General features: G+C 39.8%; 1 protein-coding gene across 1 annotated transcript in view; it reads right to left on the reverse strand.

The window, feature by feature from the left end:
- VPS41 (VPS41 subunit of HOPS complex) overlaps nucleotides 1-21,835 on the reverse strand; it is a 371,510-nt gene that overhangs the window by 15,221 nt on the left and 334,454 nt on the right. Inside the window, exons 22-25 of the mRNA XM_089687103.1 lie at nucleotides 19,295-19,432; nucleotides 14,686-14,740; nucleotides 12,701-12,841; nucleotides 10,704-10,840 (exon numbers count right to left, since the gene is read on the reverse strand). Coding sequence (XP_089543229.1) covers nucleotides 10,704-10,840; nucleotides 12,701-12,841; nucleotides 14,686-14,740; nucleotides 19,295-19,432 — 471 coding nt within the window. The remainder of the gene's footprint in view (nucleotides 1-10,703; nucleotides 10,841-12,700; nucleotides 12,842-14,685; nucleotides 14,741-19,294; nucleotides 19,433-21,835) is intronic.

Consider the following 21,835-nt stretch of genomic DNA (forward strand, 5'->3'; position numbering starts at 1 on the left):
ATAAGTTCCTTTGCTACATTTTCTGCACTAGATAAGGTACACAACATTACTAGAGGTGCAGCTGTATGAACCGGAGATACTGAAGGTTCCTTTTGAGTGTCTGACACTTTTTGATGGATTGATTTGGTTGCACAGTTTGCAGCATTTTTTATTGAAGGGTTTGCTTCCATTATTTGTGACATTATATTCAGAAGGAAGTTTCCTACTGATTAGTTTATGTCTGAGGTTGGGGGGTTGTCTGAAAGCCAGTGTTGGGGGTTGCTGGAATATTTCTTTCATAGTTCCATCCTCTGTTATGAAGGGTTGTAAATCTTTGATTATTTTTCTTATTCCTTTAGTGCTGGATTGTATGTGCTTACTAGAGGTACATTGTTTTTTTTTTCTCTTTGCATTGGAGTAGTATTTCTCTTTGGGTTATAGTGATAGTATCTGTATGGTTTTTGTTGCATGCTGTTACTGTCTTATATGGAAGAATTCTTCAGGATACTAAGGCTCGGAATATTTCCATAGTAATGAAAAGAATCCTAGGACAATGGAATGTGACAAAAAGAACAGCAACTTCACATCTCCACAAGGAAGCAACCCCAAATTGTACATCTCATATCACTTTCTCTCTACCTATGACAGTTTTGGAGGCCCTAAAATGCCAGGATAGTACAAACAACCCCTTTTGGAAAGTAGACACCCCAAGGAATTTGATAATAAGCATGGTGAGTATTTTTAGATATACTTTTTTCACAGGGTTTTAAAAACGAAAATAAATACATTTTTGTTTTATTTTTATTTATTTATTTTTTTTACACTGTCACTTTCTTTTTTTTAATCATTTTTATTATCACCCACTGCTTGTAAATGCGGTCCAACAGTTAATTATCTGCTAGGATTGCTTTTACACGAAAGCCGACCGCCAGCTGAAAAAAAAAAAAACAATACCAGGATGATGCCTGTAGCTGCAGGCATCATCCCGGTATAACCACTCAAAGACCAGTGATGTACCAGCATGTTGTTGGTCCTTGTTGGGAATATGTATAACAGCAGAGAACATGGGCATATGATGAATCAGGTCTGTAGACCAATATGACTGCAATTCATTCTTGTTTGTAATGCCCATGTTGAGGGCTAGGTCTGGCAAGAGCTGAATTTGGGTGAGTGGATATATATAGTTGTGTGTATAAATTGCTTTGGCCCACAATCAATCAATTGGTATATATTGGCACATGAAAAAAAGTGAAGGGGCTAAACGCTATAGTGCTGATAGTGAATGGGGCTGATCCTGCTAACACTGCGTTTTTGGGAACACTATACAAAGGAGGCACTAGTATAGTTATGTTCATGATTATATTGATCCATACAAACTATATTAGTAATGGCGGTGATCAGCGACCTATAGCGTGAGTGCAATAGGGTGCGGGCAATCTAACGCTAGCTAACCCTGGATAGGAGAGGAGTTTACAGACCCTGATGCTATTTGATGTCACTAGTGGCAGTAATACAGTGATCAGTGAAAAATTCTATATACTGACACTGTACTGGATGATAGGGTGATCATAGGGTTAAAAGGGGTGATCAAAGGGTTAAATGTGCTAATCTAGCGTGTGTGTGTGTACAGTGTAGAGCTTTTACTCAGTGTGGTGTTCTCTCTTCTCTCCCTGGACCAACGGGACGGGGGGGGCAGCAGGGTACGAGGGTGCGTTTACACCCCAAAATAGAAAACGATGCAAGGGTACATCACTTTCCTCAGAGCTGCCGCTTGCCCACACATTGAGGTCAGGTGATTGGCAAGTACGCTGCTTAAAAAAAATTAAAGAAACACTTTGAAAACACAAAAGATCTCAATGGGGAAAAATATGCTGGATATCTATACTGATATTAACTGGGTAATGTGTTAGGAACGTAAGGATGCCCCATTGTTTGATGGAAATGAAAATTATCAGCCCACAGACGACTGAATTCAAAGACACCCTGAAAATCAAAGTGAAAAAATGATGCAGCAGGCTAGTCCATTTTGCTGAAATTTCATTGCTGCAATTCAGAATGGTACTCAGCAGTTCGTGTGGCCCCCACGTGCTTGTATGCATGCCTGACAACGTTGGGGCAAGTTCCTAATGAGACGACAGATGGTGTCCTGTGGTATCTCCTCCCAGATCTGGATCAGGGCATCACTGAGCTCCTGGACAGTCTGTGGTGCAACCTGGCGGTGTCAGATGGGCCGAAACATGATATCCCAGAGGTATTCTATTGGATTTAGGTCAGGCGAGTGTGGCGGCCAATTCCTTCATCCTCCAGGAACTGCCTGCATGCTGTCACCATGAGGCCGGGGAGTAGGGAAAAAAAATGTCAGTGGCCTCCACCTGTTAAAGCATTTCTGTTTTGGGAGTCATCTCATTGTTGCCCATCTAGTGCATCTTTTGTTAATTTCATAAACACCAAAGCAGCTGAAACTTATTAACAACCCCCTCTGCTACCTAACTGACCAGATTAATATCCCAGGAGTTTAATTGACTTGATACTATACTCTGATTAAAACGTGTTCCTTTAATTTTTTTGAGCAATGTAGTTAAAAAAAAAGACCCCTTAAAATACTGTATTTTTTAGTTTATTTTTTTAAAAACATTTTTGTATTTTTTTTTTAATAAATACTTTTATCAGAGAAGTACAATGTTATCATGTTCTACTACTCTGGGGGGGGGGGGGGGGGGGAGGGGAGGGGTGATCAGGGATTTTTTCTTATACTTTGCTTTGAAGGAGCAAAAAAGATTACCTGAGCCCTCTCCGATCTGGGTGGGTGTCATATGACGTTGTTACGGGGCCGTAATGTGGTAAGATCTGTTATCGGCTGTGAACCTCAGACACAGCCGATGGCAGATCAGTGTACTGGCCTGTTGCCAGTACCATGTGACCTGCTGTGACCAATCACAGCAGTTCACATGACAATTGTTAACAATGGATGGTTTCCTTTCATGATATCCGTTGTGTACAATTGAGTCACTAGCAGTGATTGGTCACAGTGGTCACATGTACAGACTGGGCCAATCACATTAGCCGTGGCCAATCACAGCTAATCACAACAAAAAAAACTAAATGAATCGATTTCATTCAGTTATATGCTTGCTTATAGCAAATAAATGATTTGCTGTAAGCAATCATAATGTGTAAAAAAAAAAAAAATACTGATCACTTCCCCAAAGCAGTACAACGTTACTGGGGTAACATTATACTACTCACAGTGTATTGTGAAAAAAATCTTAAAAAAAAAACCCAAAAAAAACAAAAGAAAAAAATGTAATAAAAAATAGAAAAAAAAAAAATATATATATATTATTTTTTTCCTACTGTCAACAGTTAGTGTCCCTGATCACCGCCACACAAGTTATAGGATGACGCTGTACTGCACTGGTGACAGTATGTTAAAAAAAATAGTGAAAATTGTTTGTTTTTTTAATTTCTTTATTTTCCAAAAAATCATGACAAAAAAATTACAACTTCAAAAAACTTGCCGTGCCTCTTTCTAAATAACTTGGACTGTCTACTTTGCAAAAAGGGGTCATTTGGAGGATATCTGTACTGTCCTGACATCTTTGGGTCTCAAGAAATTAGATTGGCCATCAGTACTTCAGGATAGATCAATTTTCAGATATACAGGATACCATAGTTTGTGATCTCTATAATTCCCACAGGCTAAATAATAAATACTTTCACCAAAGAAATGTAGCAGAATACATCTTGGCTTAAATTTATGAACAATTATTTGCAAAACGTTATACCAGAAACCCCAGTGGTGATTAAATACCACTAAAAGAAAAGTCTAGTTGTGTGAACAAAATGTTAAAACCTTAGTTTGGCTACAATGTTGCATGACTGTGCAATTGTCATTCAAAGTGTGACAGCGATGAAAGCTGAAAATTGGCCTGGGCAGAAAGGGGGTAAAAGTGCCCAGTATTGAAGTGGTTTAAAAAAAAACCAAAGCTTTAGTGTCACTTTAACCACTTCCCATCCGGCCCATGTATATAAAACGGCCTGACAGGAGACGTGCAGGAGCGGGTTGCCATTCATAAACGGTGCCCGCCATTTTGGACTGTGCGTGCTCCCTTGGATCAGGTACCCGCTCTGTGTCTGGTCCCAATCATGTGATCACTGACTGGAAAATTGTCAAAGTGTGACAGTGCTGAAAGCTGAAAATTGGCCTAAACAGGAAGGGGGTAAAAGTGTCCGGACTTGAAGTGGTTAAGATGCTGGCGTTGGGACCAAAAGACTAGCCCAAGTGAGGACATGGACAGGAAAGTGTCCTTATTAAACGTCAGCCTCTACAAGATTTGTAGCTACTGACTTTTAATGTTTTGTTACAGAATGGAGAACGCTCTAAGCTGAAACTTCAAAACTGTATTCTAGGGAAAAAAAACAAAAAAAAAACGGATGCTTACAGGAAACTCTGAAGCATTTTGTTAGCAGTGGACTTAGTCACAGAAGGAACCTCATAGAAGAAGAGAGAGACTGCTTATGTTTCCTAAAACATACAGTTCTACTGGGTGGCAGTGCAATCTTTTGTCACATGATGTGTTGTGCAACCTCCCACTCTGAGAACTACAGAGCAGCTGCTCTTAACCAGGGAACTCACTAGGCTGAATTTTCCTGGCTCAGTTTGGGGCCATTCACAGGGATAGCATAGGTATTTATTAGGTGGGACAGCCACCAGCAGAAGATAAATACCAGAAGAGAACATAACTGCAAATACTAATGTCTAGCTGGAGAATAGCTTTAATTAATGTGGTTGCTATAGGCACTCATACAGTTGCTTTCTCCAGTCTGAGCAGAGCAGCCTCTTTGTAACATACTTCAAAACTTCAAGAATCTACAACATTTTACTGGAATATATTAAAAACGATTTGCCTAGATCTCATGATACCATGCATCAAGGTCCTCCTTGAATAAGTGAATTTCAATGAAGGAGGTCTGGAGTCCTTAGAGGCCTGTGCCCAGGCTATCACTCTAAATATGTGCATTATATTTTACAAATGGCTTTGTGTGCCCCAACGGTATTTTATTTTTTCTGCAGCTGCTATTCATCTTTTTGATATGCTTCTCTGCTTGCCTTTTACAGATAAGGCAAACAAAAAACCATTAGAAAAGTTTTATTAGCTAATGTCTGATGAGAGCTAGAGTCTAATATTGAAGCCAGCCCGTCACCTGTCCCAGTGCACACAAAACACCCCCATACACCATACCAATGTCCTGATCACTGCCATACCAGTTTCCAGATCACGGTGATACCCCAAACGAAGACCCTGATCTCTGCCATATGCCAGACTAGCACCCTGATAACCTCCATACACCATACCAGTGCCCTGATCACCTCCACACACCATACCAGCGCCCTGATCACCGCCATACACCATACCAGCATCCTGATCATCACCATACCCCAAACCAGCATCCTGATCATCACCATACCCCAAACCAGCATCCTGATCACCATACCCCATACCAGCTCCCTGATTACCGCCATACACCATACCATCATCTCATCCTGATCACTGCCATACCAGCATCCTGATCACCACCATACCCCATACCAGCATCATGATTACCGCCCTACCCCATACCAGTATCCTGATCACCGCCATGCCCCATACCAGCGTCCTGACCACCACCTTACCCCATAACAGCATCCTGATCACTGCCATACCCCATTTTAGTGCCCTGATTGCCGTCATACCCCATACCAGTGCCCTGATTGCCGCCATACCACATACTATCACCCTGATCACCACCATACCAGCGTTCTGATCACTGCCATAACCCTTACCAGCGTTTTGATCACCACCATACCCCAAACCAGCATCCTGATCACAGCCATACCCCAAACCAGCATCCTGATCACCCTCATACCCCATAACAGCATCCTGGCTACTGCCATACTAGCGTCCTGATCACCGCCATACCTCCTGCTAATGTCCTGATCATCGTCGTACCCATACCAGCATCCGGCATTTTAGGATCTTAACTGATCAATATTCATATATATATATCCCATAGTTTATAGACTCTATAGCTTTCACACAGACTAAATAATACACTGCTTTGGGTTATTTTTACCCCAAAAATATAGCAGAATACATTTTGACCTAAATTTCTGAAAACAATTATCTATTTACAAAATTTTATAACAAAAACAAAGCAAGAAAATAATTTTTTTTTAATTTGTGGTATTTTTTCCATTTATATAGAAAAAAAAAACCCAGTGGTGACCAAATACCACCACAAGAAAGGTCAAGTAATTGAGAAGTAATTGTCACTCAAATTGTGATAGTGCTGAAAGATGAAAATTGGCCTGGACTAGAAGGGGGTAAAAGTGTCCGCACTAGAATTGGTTAAAGTAAAAAAAAACCCAAAAAACTTTCTGAGTGCAGCCCCAACCCCTTTATACTCACCCGAGCCTGATCCCAATCCAGCTCTCTCCCTCAAACACAATCGCAGCCTGTAAGGAGGGAGAGGGGGTATCATGCTGTGCTCCATGTGTCTTATGGACAAACATAGCTGACTTGGGAGAGCATGAGTGTCCCCATAGCAAGCGGTTTGCTATCAGGGCACTAAGCAGCTCTGGTGGGGGTCCCAAGAAGAGGAGAATTGGGGCTGCTCTGTGCAAAACCATTGTTTGTTCGTTTAAAATTAGAAGATGTCAGTGAGTGCTCAGGAAAAAGAGAGAAAACGTAAGCTGCTAGCACTAGAGGACCGCCCTTTGTATCCTCAGTAATAACTAATGTAAAAAAGGTGCAGTGCTTATAGTATGAGCTAGCACGTAAAATTATCAAACTTAAATGGAAATGCATATAGTGAACATATATCTGAATAACATGAAAAATGAAATAGGCAGCAATACTTAATATAATCACAGTGAGGCGCTCTGGTCATATGTATGTATGTATATATATATATATATATATATATATATATATATATATATATATATATATATATATATATACACATATACATACACACACACACACAACAGTCACGCTATGGTGCTATAATGCAATAAAGTAAATACAGTGTGACACTAAAAATTCAGTGAAATAGTGATGATAAAATTGGTGACTGTAGTGAAATGAGTACATAAAAAACAATATATGATAAAATCCAATACTGAATAAATCCGTAAGAAATTGGTGACTTCCAGTGATATGTGAATCTGTGAGAGTGACTCCTTTATATGCACTCACCAGAAGCGCATATAAAATGCGCATTTACAGCAAAATGGCACACTCCTTCACACGTAGGTCAGGCTATGTCTCCATCACACACAGAACCATGGAAGCTAAGATGTACCAGAATGAAGGGGTATCCTCAGCACAGCACTCAATCATCAAGGTGGAACAAGCAGGGATCCTGAAGAGCCAGCTCATAAAAAGAGCCCAGAGAAAGAACGGCTGATAGTGTAGTACTTTACTGTAAGAGTTAAAATATCCACGTGGAGTAATCAGAATAAAACCACTCACAAAGATGGCCGCCGGACCATCATACGGACACGGCGGCATGACGTCAGTACGCAAGCTCCTCCCTGATGCGTTTTGTGCGCATGCACATTTTCAAAGGGATCCACCTACTCACTGACGCCATTGACAGGTATTTATATAGCCCTGAGCGTGCAAGCAGCCGGGCACCATTTTGAAGAAGACCGGAGGAACAGCAACATAGACGAGGACTGACATGCCGAAGCAAATGGTAACCAGATATGAAATGTTCGGATGGATAAGAATAAATGCCATGAATATAAAATCAATGCTAAAAGTGCGTGTTTGTTAAAAAAACAGGCAGATAATAAAAAATAAAGAAAAACATGTGACCATCGCCATATTATTGTAGCAAGGGGTATGATGAAATACCATGTGACCTTTGCTATTTTGTTGTGGTGCAAAGGCAATAGGTACGTCCTACTGGTACCTATAGAATGAAAAGAGATGGCTCCGTAGATGATATATACTGCAAAAAAATTGTAGCTACATGGAAAAAATTTTCTATGTACAAAGCTAAAATGCAGTGTATAGGTAAAATATATGAGTATAATATAAAAAAACGTAGTATATAAAAAAAAACAATATAGCAGTCCTTGTATATATGCTGGTCCCATAATAATACATGTGGTATTATACTTTATAGAATTTCATGGACCGGGATATGTCATTAAGTATGAAGAGTCATTAGGAAAGGAATTTTCCAGGATTTGAGATACATATTTTTTTACATCAGTCCATATCTGGGCAAGTGTGAGACATTCCCACCAAATATCCAACTACCCTTTTGGCTGCAACCTCTCAAATATTTGATGTAAATGAGTAGATCTTTTATAATTCTGTGGGGAGTCTAAACCATTGGGTCATTGATTTAAAGCAAGATTCTTGGGTACTAATGGAAGATGTGTGAGACAGTTGGAGGATTTTGCGTGTTTGATGTGAGGAGAAAATACGCTCCAGTTATCTTTCTCATTTTTTAAGGTAGTCTAGTTCAAAAATTGAAGAGGAATGTAAAAGTAGTGTGTACCTCTCTGAAAGTGTGTGAGTTACTTGTCTGTTAATACAGTGCTCAGCATAAATGAGTACACCCCAACAGATTTGTCAGAAACCTGTACTTTCCTTTCAGAATCAACATTTTCTATGGGACACTATATTACAAAATACTCCTACAAATGAGGGCCATTGATTGCAAACAAGATATGTTAATTTGCACACAGAAAAAAAAAGTATTTTTCCTAACAAATTCATTCAAGACCGTGTTGCAAAAATGAATACACCCCAAAGAAAGTCTTAGGAGCAAAGCTAAATGTTAGACAACAGAATCCTATTAACAAGAATTCAACTACAGGTGAATCTGATTATTCATTAAACAGGTGTCCAGCAGACAGTTGACTGTAAAAGGGCGTTACTTATCAAAGAAAACCCCTTCCCATATCATGCTGTCAGCAATGGTACCACATGGAAGAGAAATGTCACAAGGCCTGAGAAATAGGAAAATCAAGGCCTGAGACCTGGGAGAGAAAATCATTTCTTTACACAAAAAAGGTGAAGGCTACAAAAAGATCAGCAAAGCTTTACTTATCAGTCAGAATACTGTAGCAAAAGTGATACAAAAATGTAACAAAGATGGAACTGCAATCATTTCACATAGACTTGATTCATCAGTCTCCTGATGAGAAGGGTTGAAGCAAATCGCCATGCAAGTTTACAGCAGTTAGCTAAAGAAGTAGAAAGCCAAACTGGGGTGATTATTTCCCGGGACCCAATACGGTGTACACGGCATAGGAATGGCAAGCATGGGTGTTGTCCATGAAAGAAGCCTCTCCTAAAACCCATGCACAAAAAAGCCCACCAGGGCCCATGCCGAAAAAGAAAACTACTGGGACTCTGTACTCTGGAGTGTTGAGACCAAGATAAATATTTTTGGAACTGATGGCTTCATAATTGCATGGTGTCACAAAGAAAAATACATGGTGCCTACAGTGAAACCTGGTGGTGGCAGCTTCCTTCTGTTGGGTGGCATGAGTGCTGCTGGTGTCAGAGAGCTGCATTTTATTGATGGTATCATGAATTCACAGATGTACTGCTCTATATTGAAAGAGAAGATGCTTCCATCACTCTGTGCCCTTGGTCGTCGTGCACTTTTCCAACATGACAATGATCCAAAACACACATCTAAGGCCACTGTTGCATTTCTGAAGAACAGGGTGAAAGTGATTCAGTGGCCAAGTATGTCTCCTGATCCGAACCCAATCGAACACCTATGGGGAATTCTGAAGAGACAAGTTGAGCATCACTCTCCATCCAGCATTCAGGCTCTAAAAGTGGTCATTCTTGAAAAGTGGAAAAAGATAGCTGTTCATTCCATGCCTAGAAGACTTGGTGCTGTCCTTACAAATCATGGAGGTCATACAAAATACTAGATGGAGTAGTTTTTGTTGTGGGGTGTATTCATTTTTGCATCAACTTATTTGAGTAAAACTGACGATTCTGTAATCTAAATTATATTATTAACCTTACTTTCATGTAATGAGCTAAACAAATGATCTATGAAATTCCATTTTGTCAAAATTTTGGAAATTGCTCTTAGTGTTCATTGAGATATTGATGAAAATCTTACTTTTCAAAAGGGGTGTACTCATTTATATTGAGCACTGTATATTCCTAACTGTGATACAGCATGTGAAAGTGCTGTATGTGATGTGACTGGTTATCATAGAAGAGGAAGCCATTTTAGACCTAATCAGCTCACAGTATGATGGGATATAAATTACTCATAGCCAAACACTAGCAACTTAGGTATCTTTAGGTAGGTCAAATATCATTCAGCTTCCCAGCACTTAGATGCCGGGCCTGAAAACATAAAAAAAATTAGCTGAAAATATGAACACATTTTTATAGTTTAAAGGGTTATGGGTCTGTATTTTATTATCTTGCTGTGTACTGTAGTAATTTTTCATCTAAATCAATTCAATTGCTTCAATTGTAGTTTGGAAGCATCATTTGGTAATAATTGATTTCCTGTATGGTTGGAAGTTGTGATGTCACCATTTACTGTACGAACTCTAACAATAATATGTAATTTTAATTCATAAGCATCTGATTCTAAGGGAATTCATAATATTAAATCTCATAAAACATTTTCCATTGCGTGAACTGGATGATCCATTATGTGAACATACTGGTACTCACCTGGAGGTTGTAGTCTTGCAGGATTTTGACAAGCGAGTCTCTCAAATTTGGAATCTCCATTCCTTCTTTGATGCGGTGAATCAGTAAGATTGGATCAACATGGGTCCCGATGTTATTAAGTAATCCAGTTATGAATGCTATTGTAGCAAAAGAAGGTATTTTGTGTGAATGTATGTCAGTGGTGAGACTGTCTCATGGACATTAGTTTTTTGTTTTTTTTAGCTGTATTCTACCAAAAGCCCAAATGTTCTCCCAACCATTCCCTTTAAAATGATGATAAAGACTCAATTAAAAAAACAAAAAAAAAACCAAACATGTTTTACTTAACTGCTCTGTGTAATGGTTTTGGTTTTGCAAATATTCTCAGGTCCCCCGCTGATGCTCATGGTTCCTCTCCCCTTTAAATACCTTCCCCAGCAAGCTGTTTGCTAGGGCAGTACTCATGCAGGCTCACTCCTGATCTCTGCTGGCTGTGTCCATAGACACAGACAGCAGGGCTTTTCCCCACCCCCAAGCTCTTCTCACTGGCTGTGATTGACAGTAGCGGGAGCCAATGACAATGAGAGAGCCGGGACAGCAGCTGATCTCGTGCACATCGCTGGATCGTGATCAGATTCAGGTAAGTATTTGGGGACTGGGGGGAGAGCTGCATAGTGAAGGCTTTTTTACCTTTATGCTTAGAATGCACAAATTTAAAAAAAACCTTCAGCCTTTACAACCACTTTAATCCCTGTAGTGTACATCATCCACTGAACCTTTTTTGATCTGCTGCAACAAACGTAAAGTGGTAGTAAAGGCTAATACTAACTGTTCTTAAAAATGTTCCCTCCCTCTCCTTCTACCGATCCTGTATAACAAATATCTGTGTACTTACCTGTTTTTTTCAGTTCTGATCACTTGATCCTACAGCTCCACTTCCCCTATGTAAGGGAGCCCTCAACACTGGCTTCCCGGTGTTGTGATGTCACCCATTGGCTCCCATGGCCCAACTGCTGTCGGCACTCTCTCCTCTCCCTTGCATCAGGGAAGCTGAAGATGCTGGATCATGTGACCAGACCAAACCTGTTTAAACAGGTAAGTTAACACAATTGTTATATACAAGGTATGCAGGATAAGTAGAAGGAAGGGAGAGGGAATATTTTAAAGAATAGTTAACATTAGACTTATCTTCCACTCTAACAGGACAGCACAAAAGAGATGCTTCTTTTGTAAGTTTGTAAGTATTTCTAAACCCAACCAAACTCATAGCAGCATTATGAGCATTACAGCAATCAGCGTCTGGCAAGGCTTGGTTGGTAAGCACTGTTGCAGTCAAGGAAAAAATGGGAACATGATGTTGTTGACAGGAACAAGATTGTTTTGATCATTTTGATGAAATACATGGCAAGACTCTATGTTACTGTTGGGAGGTATCAAAAGCAGAGATGCAATTTTCATGTATCCTTGTAAACATTTATATTAATAATTTGCAAACACTAGCAACCTGAATGGACATAAAGGAAATCTGGGCTCTTGGTAGAATATACACGACTCCAATATTGTGGCTTTAAAATAAGGGTATGATAAATGCATTCTACAGGGGAACAGACTGTACTGCACAGGCACTGTAGTGTGATTAAGCTCATATAATCAGTGTATACATCACTAAAAATGACCTTTGATTCTTACAAACACATATAGTCTATTTGAAATATCATTGGACTTCATTTCATGTATTCAGCAAAGTGTGAGGAAACCTAGTGATTATGATATCATAGAATATTGCATAAAGCAGCCATAGGAATGATTCATGAAATTACTGTCAGGTTATTTATTACTAACAGGACATGTCTAAAGTAAAATGACAATGCAGCACTTCTCACTGGCCTGAGTAAAGCTGGAAGTGGCCCAAATTAGGTATTACATTCCTGCAGACTATGTTTAGTTAGAGATGCCCTTGACTGTCCTAATGGAAGAGCACACTGCAGGAAGCCACATGTATTGTTCGCTGCTCTTACGTGGTTTATCAATAGAGTACAGAATAAGGTCCTCCCACAACTCAGCGTCATCCTGTTCTTTTGCAAATTCAATAGCTTTATCCACATCATGTAGTTCCTCCATAATCATCTGCAAGGCCCTGCGACTGTTCCCCATTCTGCCTATAAAACACAAATTTTATGTGTGAAAATGATCACAATAGCTATATAAAGTGCAACAGTTGGTCATACACAAGTCAGCTAAATAGAAAACCAAGGTACATCTGATGTGATCTGAAAGAAAAGCATTTGAGTTACAGAACATCTAAGCTGAAACTGAAAAAGATATCTGGCTTCTAGCAATCACAAACTAAACTTGCAAAAAAGAATACAAAGTTTTGTAGAGCACTGTGAGTAAACCAGGATAGCATTATCTTTTTATTAAAAAGATATTGTAAAGCGCTGAGCAAACTGTTGGCGCTATATAAATCCTGTATAATAATAATAATGATTTCTCCTGACTTTGTACATACGTTGCCTCCCTGTGCTGCTTAAATTCTGTGCACTTTTTGTTTGAGCTCTCTGTGAATATGTGCACACATCAGCAGTGGCTTAACATCCCAGTTTTGATGGGTGACTACAGAAGAATGAGCCAGCGCAATGGACATTGGCATGGCTTCTTGTAGTGCAACCCAGAAGTGTGCAGGTAAGGGAATAGTTGCCACCCTAGGAAAGGAAGTGTCTATGGATACATCTTTCTTTTCCAATAATTTTTATTGGTTTTGTCAAAAGAAAATTTTACAGAGAAGTACAAACAAGTTTAGCATCCATTTCTTGATAAACCATGACATATCATAATGGTTACAAATAGGTTGCAGGAAACAACAAACAATCTGGAATAACCATCAATTATTCGATGAAATAACAAGGCTAGGTCCCATATGGGACTTAAGGATACCAAGAACTGCAATGTTACAGTCACACACTTACTTTCAAAGCAGGTCATATCTGATGATTAGCTACAGCCTGCATGGCTCAGTGGACCCCCATGACCCTCCTTCAAAGTTAGAGGAAGGGGAGGTCTCACAGAAACAATAGCTATCAGGAAATTTAGTGAACATATAGAAAAAAAAGGAAATAAAGAAAAAAAAAGGGGGGGGGAGCAGAATTTAAGGTGTGCAACCTCTATCTACTTTACACATATCCCTCAAGCTATGGATACATCTTGCTGGTTTGATTTAAAAAGGAACAACTTCATTGTTGTCTTGCATGAAGCCAAAGTTCCCACTTCACTGCCCTTCTCTCACACCACTATCTTTAATGGAAACCTAGCGTAGCATAGGTCACTGCGAGTCTCTCATGGTCTGCGAGGCCTAACAGAGACCCCCGTAACATGTCTGTGCATGCACCGGATCCTTTGCTCATGCACAGGCATGAGATGGGTCACTGCCAGAGAGCTCATTGGTCATCACTGTCACTTTGTCTGTCATAATGCTTGCAACAGCAAGCACCGATTGGTTAATGAAGCACTCACTCTGGGGTTGTGTACTGTGTTGTGCAGTGTTTGGACAGCTATACCAGTGATAGGGGTTGTCATGGCTGCTTAGGGGGCCAAGAAGGGTGCCCAAAATATTTGCAAATAATTTACTTCATTTTTCACTACCCTTTATATAAACTTGAGAAACTGTGTACAGCTATGAGTTCTGTAGTATTCAAAATCATAGAATAACGTGTCCGTCCAAATAAAAGTAATCTTTTTTTCTTCCATTCCTAAGGGAATTTACAGCTTAACTTACAGCTGCACTGTCCATGTATTGAATATATTTTGTTAAATATGAAGGCACTGTCAGCTTTATTAGCTGCTCACTATTACCATAGAAGATTTATTGCTCTATGTGCACAAGTATTCTTCTTCGCTATAAATCTGTTTAAATAAATACCTGCTAATCCCTTATATGCAAAACTCCTCACATACTTTATTCTTATAAATCTTGTTCATATTAAGCCAAACACGTGAATGTACTTACTTAACAAAAACACCGTCTCTTCAACAAAATTTCTCTGAAGACAGATCTCAAGAGCCTGTAATTGAGGGGAAAGGAAATGAGATTTCAAATTTGATGATACGAGTCTATTATAAATCACAGGGACAACCTGAAATTATGTTACATAACACTAAAAAAAAAAGGAAAAAAAAAAAAAAAAAAAAAAGGACAGCCTCTGTACTTGTACATGGTGAAAACAATACATATTCTCTTTTTGAAGCTTCTCTAAAAGGCTTTCTTGAATCACATTTTAAACAATCCATATTTCAGAAGACAAGATCACTACTGATTCATTATCTTTAATTGGTGGTGACATACAATGGAGGGGTGCAGCTGTACAGAGAGTTTTTGATTCTGAGAACTACTGTATCTAATGATGAGTCTTCAAACTCCTGAAGGATGGAAGTAACAATGGCAGGAGCTGCTAAGAGAAAACTGTGGGAGGTGGAGACTCTCTGTGTCATTAAATAGAGAAATCACAATTAATCCGAGAGTTTCAATTTGCCTTTCTCTGCTCTAGCTATAACAAATCCTCTTTTGATTTTGTGTTGATTTTGTGTTTGTACATCTTATGTTTTAGGCCATGGATTGGGGATAGGCGGTGTTCTTGCAGTACATAAAATCAAGACGCGTGTCAATGGGACTGAGGCCTCACAGAGACATGACTGAAAATTCAAGAAATGTAGACTTGCTCTTTAGGTTAAAGCAGCGGTAAAGCATGTGTTAAATTCACAGGACCTGGTTGCAATGCAGACATAAGTTGGCTGTTATATGTTCGGTTTTATTACTTGGTGACCTTTGACTATAGTTCCACATTGAAATGTACTGAATGTCGAGCCAAACACTTTTTTTTCTAGGTATGAATAGAATTGGGAAGAATTAAAACCCCTGTTGACTTTTACTGCTATTTGGGGCTGTGCTAGACATATTTTCCTTCACTTTCTGTTTGGCTGACAGTAGCTCACAATGGCAAGCACATATGGCTCAGCACAGCCATGTGACCTCACTGACCAATGAGAAGCACATCTGAGGATTCTTTGTTCAATAATGTGTCCATGAAAAAGAGAAGTCAAGGTTGCATGACTGTGCTGACCAATGAGAAGGGCTTCTTTCTTCTGGAACACCTTACCAGAAGAATAGGCGTCACATGTGCTTCTCATAGGTCAGCATGGTTACACAGCTGTGCTGACAAGTGAGCACTTGCCATTGCCAGGAATATGATGGATACCTTTTCCGTGGCTGTGTATAGCTTTGCACAGATCTCTACATAGGCAGCACAGGGTATCACTGACGCTATGTCCAGAGGGGTAGACTGGCTTTTTAGGGTTAGTTTGACTTTTCATTTTTCAAGAAAAGATGAAAATATCCTTTAAAGAAATCTCTCTACTGGAGCTGTGGATAGCAGCAAAAACCAGACAGAGGTCACTTTGTGTCCATACTTGTTGCTGAACATACACTTTAAGTACAACCCAGAACTTGAGAAGTGATTTTAGAGTAAATATTTTAGTGTCCTATGAAAGCATAAACAGGTGTTATATGTCGGTACAATGTTCAGCACATTTGGTTTTGTGAACACTGACATTCTTACTTCATACTGAACAAACTGAGGTCTGTTAAATGGCTTAATACACTTAGCTAGAGTTGACACTGATTGGTCACGACGGGTATTTCAATTTCAATTTTCAAAATGCTTTTAGGCTTCTTTCCAACTAGCCAATTTTATTATTTCTTCCAAGCACTTAATCAGAGGAAAAGCTACCGATACATAGCTGCCAAGTACTTTAATTCAGACTGCGGCTAGTTTCAAGTTCAAATAATACACTTGTTTAATGTCTTGAAATTGAAACCTGCTTTTGTCTATGTGAAGAAGAGCAACTAGGATGCTAAGTACTACAAATATGCAAATACGAGGTGAAAGCAGTGAATCTGACATTCACCAAACATTTTCTGGATGTGAAACTTGCATGTGTGTATGTTTTAAATGACAGATATAATTGACTATCAGTCAATGTTTGGTGAAAGTCACATTCATTGCTTCAAAAATATGCCCCATGTCTTGTCAGAAAAAGTGCTATATTAGCCAGCATGTGTAGTAGCAAATTTAGTTAGCTATACACAAAAACTGCAAATTTATGTAAATTAATTACTATTACTTAAGTTAGAAAGTCAGGTTTAAGTGTTTGATTATGAAGAAATGCTATTAAAAGAGAAGTTTGAGAATGTAAAATGGTCTGATGCTGCATCTGACCCCCACCGACTCTAAGATCAAGAACTGAGTGACCAAAGACCACTGATTGCTTGGTTCTCCGTCTTCAGTGAGCAGAGAGTGGGGTCAGTCACCTGCTCTCTGCCCTCCAGCACTCACTGGAGCACTGGGCTGTGGAGAGGGTGGGAGGAGTTGGCTCAGGCCCTTAGCAGCATGCTGAGAGTCTAAGCCAGCTGCCATTCCAAGCATCTGGGTGAATCTCTCCAGAGCCTGGACTGCCTCAATGATGTTAGCTGACAGGAGACTTTAGCTCGCTGTCAGCTGAAAAGGGATCACAGGAGTGCAGAACACCATACTTCCCCCTTTAATTCAAAGCCCCCATTTAGATTCAAATTTCAAAATTATTTTACAGGAAATGATGATGATCCTTAAGTGGAACTTTACCCTCTCAATCAACATTGACTATTTTTAAAGTGGCTGTAAAGCTTTGTTTTTTTTTTTAGTTTTTTTTAAATTAAAATAACAAACAAGTTACACTCACTTACAAAACCATTGCAGAGAGCAGGCCCGATCCCCGGCAGACACTCCTAGCCCCTCCCCCCTGCCAGGTGTCCCCACAGCAAGCTGCTTGCTCTGGGGGCACTTGCTCGTGCTTGCTCCCGAGCAGGTCCTGTATATCCATAAAGCATAGAGAGCATGGCTCGGCCCCACCCCCCCACTCTCTCCTCACTGGCTGTGATTGACAGCAGCAGGAGCCACAACAAAAACTAGTAACCTCAATATTATACATTTTTTATTTTGGGTTGGGATATACTTTAAAGTAGAGCTAAACTATCTACTTTTGTAAAGCACTGCACATTCGACATGATTGTTTTATAATTTTGTTTAAGGATAAAGTTTTTACTCTATGTACATATTTTCTCTCTCTTAAAGGGTAAGTTCACCTTTGGGAACATGTTACATGAGCCACGGGGCTCCGCACACACATCCGCATCATTCATTCACGGACTTCTGTGAATGACTGAACTGCAAGTCTCAACAGCCTTAGCAGCTGTGGGCTTGTAGTTTTCAATGAACAACCACGGCACTGTGGAGCACCGTGGTAGTTCATTGAAGCTTTCTGTTAGAATATCTGCTTGACCGTACATCTCATACTAAGAACATCCAAGTGAAAGATATAACACCAACATGTTAGAAAAAAGGGGGAGTCACCCTCTTGTTTCAGTATTTTGTTGAACCACCTTTTGCTTTAAATACAGCCTTTAGTCTGTTGGAATATGTCTCTACTAACTTTGCACATCTAGACTTTGCATATCTTCCCACTCTCAAGTTTAGTTAGGACTGGCAGTCGTGACTGAAAGTGGCCTTTCTAAAGGAGTGTACTACCATAGACTGAAATTCTCCAGGAAAGTCCTTTTCATGCTGAGTTAATCAAAATGACCAAAGCTGATAACAGTTGAAATAGCTTTGTGTGCCATTGAGAAGGTGATTAGCTACACCTGATTGAGTTTACAAGTAATTTTTAGGAGGGGGTGATCCATTTTCCAACTCAGTGATTCTGGTATTGAATTTTTTAAATTTTGTTCTGACATGTTGGTGTTGTATATTTCACTTGGATGCTATAATTTGCAAATTATAATTTCCAAACTACAGTTGGATAAAACAAAAACTGTGTGTCTTCATATCAGGCTGCAAAGTAACAAAATGTGATCATTTTACAGGGGGGTTATTCTTTTCTATACCCATTGTATGTGTGCTCTAACAACAGCTAAGACACACAGTTTTACTGCAGTGATCTGTGCATTGGCTGATTACTGTCCAATTCAGGAGCAGCTGAATTGAGGAAGGCCTAATTCACATGTGCAGTAAGAACAGGTGATTTATATGAGTTTTTCCCATTTCTCCTCTGACCTCTCACTTAAAATGGCAGTATTGACATCTGAATGCCTGCTTTCTAGAGGGATAGTTATCACTTCCACCCATGTGAAAGAGGCCTAAATGTTATCATTCTAGGAAAAGAAGTGCACACACTTTGCTAGTGGGATCACTGGTACGGTTTCATTTAAAGCAGGATATATATTAAACTTCACCTTTTAACTTTAAAATAACATATACAAAAATATCACAAGTATTTTGTAAAGGCTATGTATAATTTGTAAAATATGTAAAGATTAACAAAAAAAATTGCATGTTAACATGAAGTAGAAATATTAATGCAGAATCTATTTTTAAAGCCTGTTCTTCGTGAGTTACACAAGCAAAACAATTCATGTCTGAAAAAATTACTTACATAGCCCATGACATTACAGTACTTGCAAAGCTTTGACATCCCCTGAAGAATTTCAGCAGATGAGTTTATGTTATCTACAGAACAGTCTTGCTTACCTTTTCTAGTGGGCAGTGAGTGCTGTCTCGAAGGAAAGGCAAAAGATTTGGTCTGTCAAATTCTGCATACAAGCTGATTTGTTTCTCATGGTACATCTGTCCTTTGTGATGGTCCCTCTTGAAAAGTCTGTGCAAGTACTGGAAGCAGAAAATGTTTGTGAAAAAAATGTTTGTGTAAAACCTGCAAAATTTTATAGAGAATCTATAGTGCTTGCAGATGATTTAGATATATAAAGAATTACATCATTTTAAAGTGAGAAAAAAAAAAAAATTAACGAAACCTGAACTGTGGACGCGGTTCTTTGCCCAAAGCAGAGGACAAAGGATTAGCCACCTGTATTGCCTATAGACTCCCTGAAACTAATCTTTTACCCATTACCAACTTTTTATTTCTCATTGCACACTGTGTCTCTCTGTGTGAATACAGATATTTTGGTAGAGAAATGGCAAAGGGAGAACTTGCCAGATGGTGGGTGAACTCTTAGATGTGTATGGAGCCTGGTATAACTTAAAGAAATTCTTGAAATAATTAACGGTGAACAGCATCAAATGCAGGCAAGTTGTTTTCAGTGCCAGCTGCCTTTAGTGCCATCAGGAGATACTAGTTTTCATCAAGCCGTAACACAGATTCTATAATACATTCTGTTGTGATTTTTAACATCAAAATAGTTAAGCCCTGAAGAAGGTAAAGACTTCCACCCCCCCCCCCCCGAAACACGTTGACTGTATTTGATGCTCTTAATCGTTAAATGTTTCAGAAAGTCCTTAGAGTGAGATGAAGTTGTGTACCTGGCGCCCTTCCATATACAAAGAAAAAACTGGTCACCTACCCAGGCCCTTCCATATACATCCAAGAATTTACAGTAAACACTCCTGGCCCACTCCCAGAATCTGTAAGATGCCGATCATGGAGTTGGGTGCTGTGATAATGCAACTCCAGCTTGCATGCACAGGAGTTACATGAACAGTGGTCACACAATGGATGAAGAGAGGAGACACCGAATCAGAAGAAGTTGTGAATATGATTGCAGTGGTGGCCAATGAGGCAACGGCAGGGATAGCAGGACTGTCAGACATTTAGGGCTCGTTCACACTTGACTGTTTTACCAACGCTTGCCAAACGCCCCTATAGCGTTTGGCAAGCGTTGGTCCGGCGTTTGCGGAGCGTTTTTTTAACGCTTCGCAAACGTCGCATGCGCGGTTTAGTGGTTGCTAGGCGTTTGCCGAGCGCTAAAAACACCCCACAAATGCCTATAATGAAGTTTAAATGGTGTTACTGCTCCACAAACACCCCGAAAACGCTGGCCGGGCGTTTGCAGAGCGGCACCATAGACTAGAATAGGAGGCTTCAACGCCTCCTGACTCGACCAGAGGTGCCCGTTTTGCTGCGATGCTAACGCTCCCGTTAGAACAGCACCATGTGCTGCAATTGTCCAAGGCGTTTGGGAAGCGGTAAAAACGCTTTCCAAATGCCTCTCTGCCGCCTGCACACACCGCTAGTGTGAACGTAGCCTTAGGGAGACAAACCCATAGGTAAGCCTTCCACATGCAAGCATGCTATGCAAGAGTCGTCAACCTGTGGCCACACTGCAGTTCTACTTTAGTGACTAGGTGTTTCACTGCCAGAGCTGTTTTGCATTTTATTAAGCCTGAAGATTAGTTAAAACCTCCAAAAGAAAGACCCTGGAGAATAAAATTGTGGTAGTTGCAATTTTGTATGTGACACTATACTGGCACAACAGTTTATCAACCCTATAAGTACACAAACAGAATTTATGGCCCATTTTCGTGGTAAAATATAAAAGATAAAGTTGCGTTGAGAAAATGGCTGCCAAACAGGTAAAGCCTTACTATTGCACATGCCTGTTAAATGTTGACAAAGTTCAATGCCTGAACCTGCCCATAGGCGTCAATTTAAAAGCCCTTACAGGTCTTCATTTTAGAATTAACCATTAACGATGGCTGCAGAATTATTGCTCTCATTGTGATGTTCCTGGCATTACCGAAATATATGTGATGCAGTTGTCGTTTTCTTACATAGGTGCCCCTGATGCTTGCATTTACATGAGCATGGAGGGCTTTAAAAGAAATTCCTTTTTATTTTGCTTTAAAATTTTTTTTTTTTTTAAAACACAACTTTATTTTTATCACATTAGAGGCTGACAAGCTCCCCATGTAATAGCACAATGGACATTACAAGTACTCTTTAAGGAGACTCCTAATGTCATTTTTTTAACCCCAGTGAAACTGATCAAGCACAGATCATGCCACAGCAGCCGGTGAATGACATATACAGTATGAAACTGAAAAGAAGCTCATCACTTACAGCTTGCTTTAATCCGGAGGCGATCAGCAAACATGTGCAGAAGGGACTGGGCATCTTTATAGCCACCCAAATCACTTCCACTAGAAAGCAGTCAGCTAAGCATATGTAAACAGACAGCAACTTCCCTCCGTGGCAGCAAAATGTTTCATCACTTGCCCTCCAGAGGATTTACCCGTTCCTGACCAGGCCATTTTTTGTGATACGGAGCTGCGTTA

Source organism: Staurois parvus, unplaced genomic scaffold (assembly GCF_062004578.1).
Source record: "Staurois parvus isolate SC_StPar_1 unplaced genomic scaffold, SC_StPar_1.0 ptg000020l, whole genome shotgun sequence".
In the NCBI taxonomy this organism is placed as follows: domain Eukaryota; kingdom Metazoa; phylum Chordata; class Amphibia; order Anura; family Ranidae; genus Staurois; species Staurois parvus.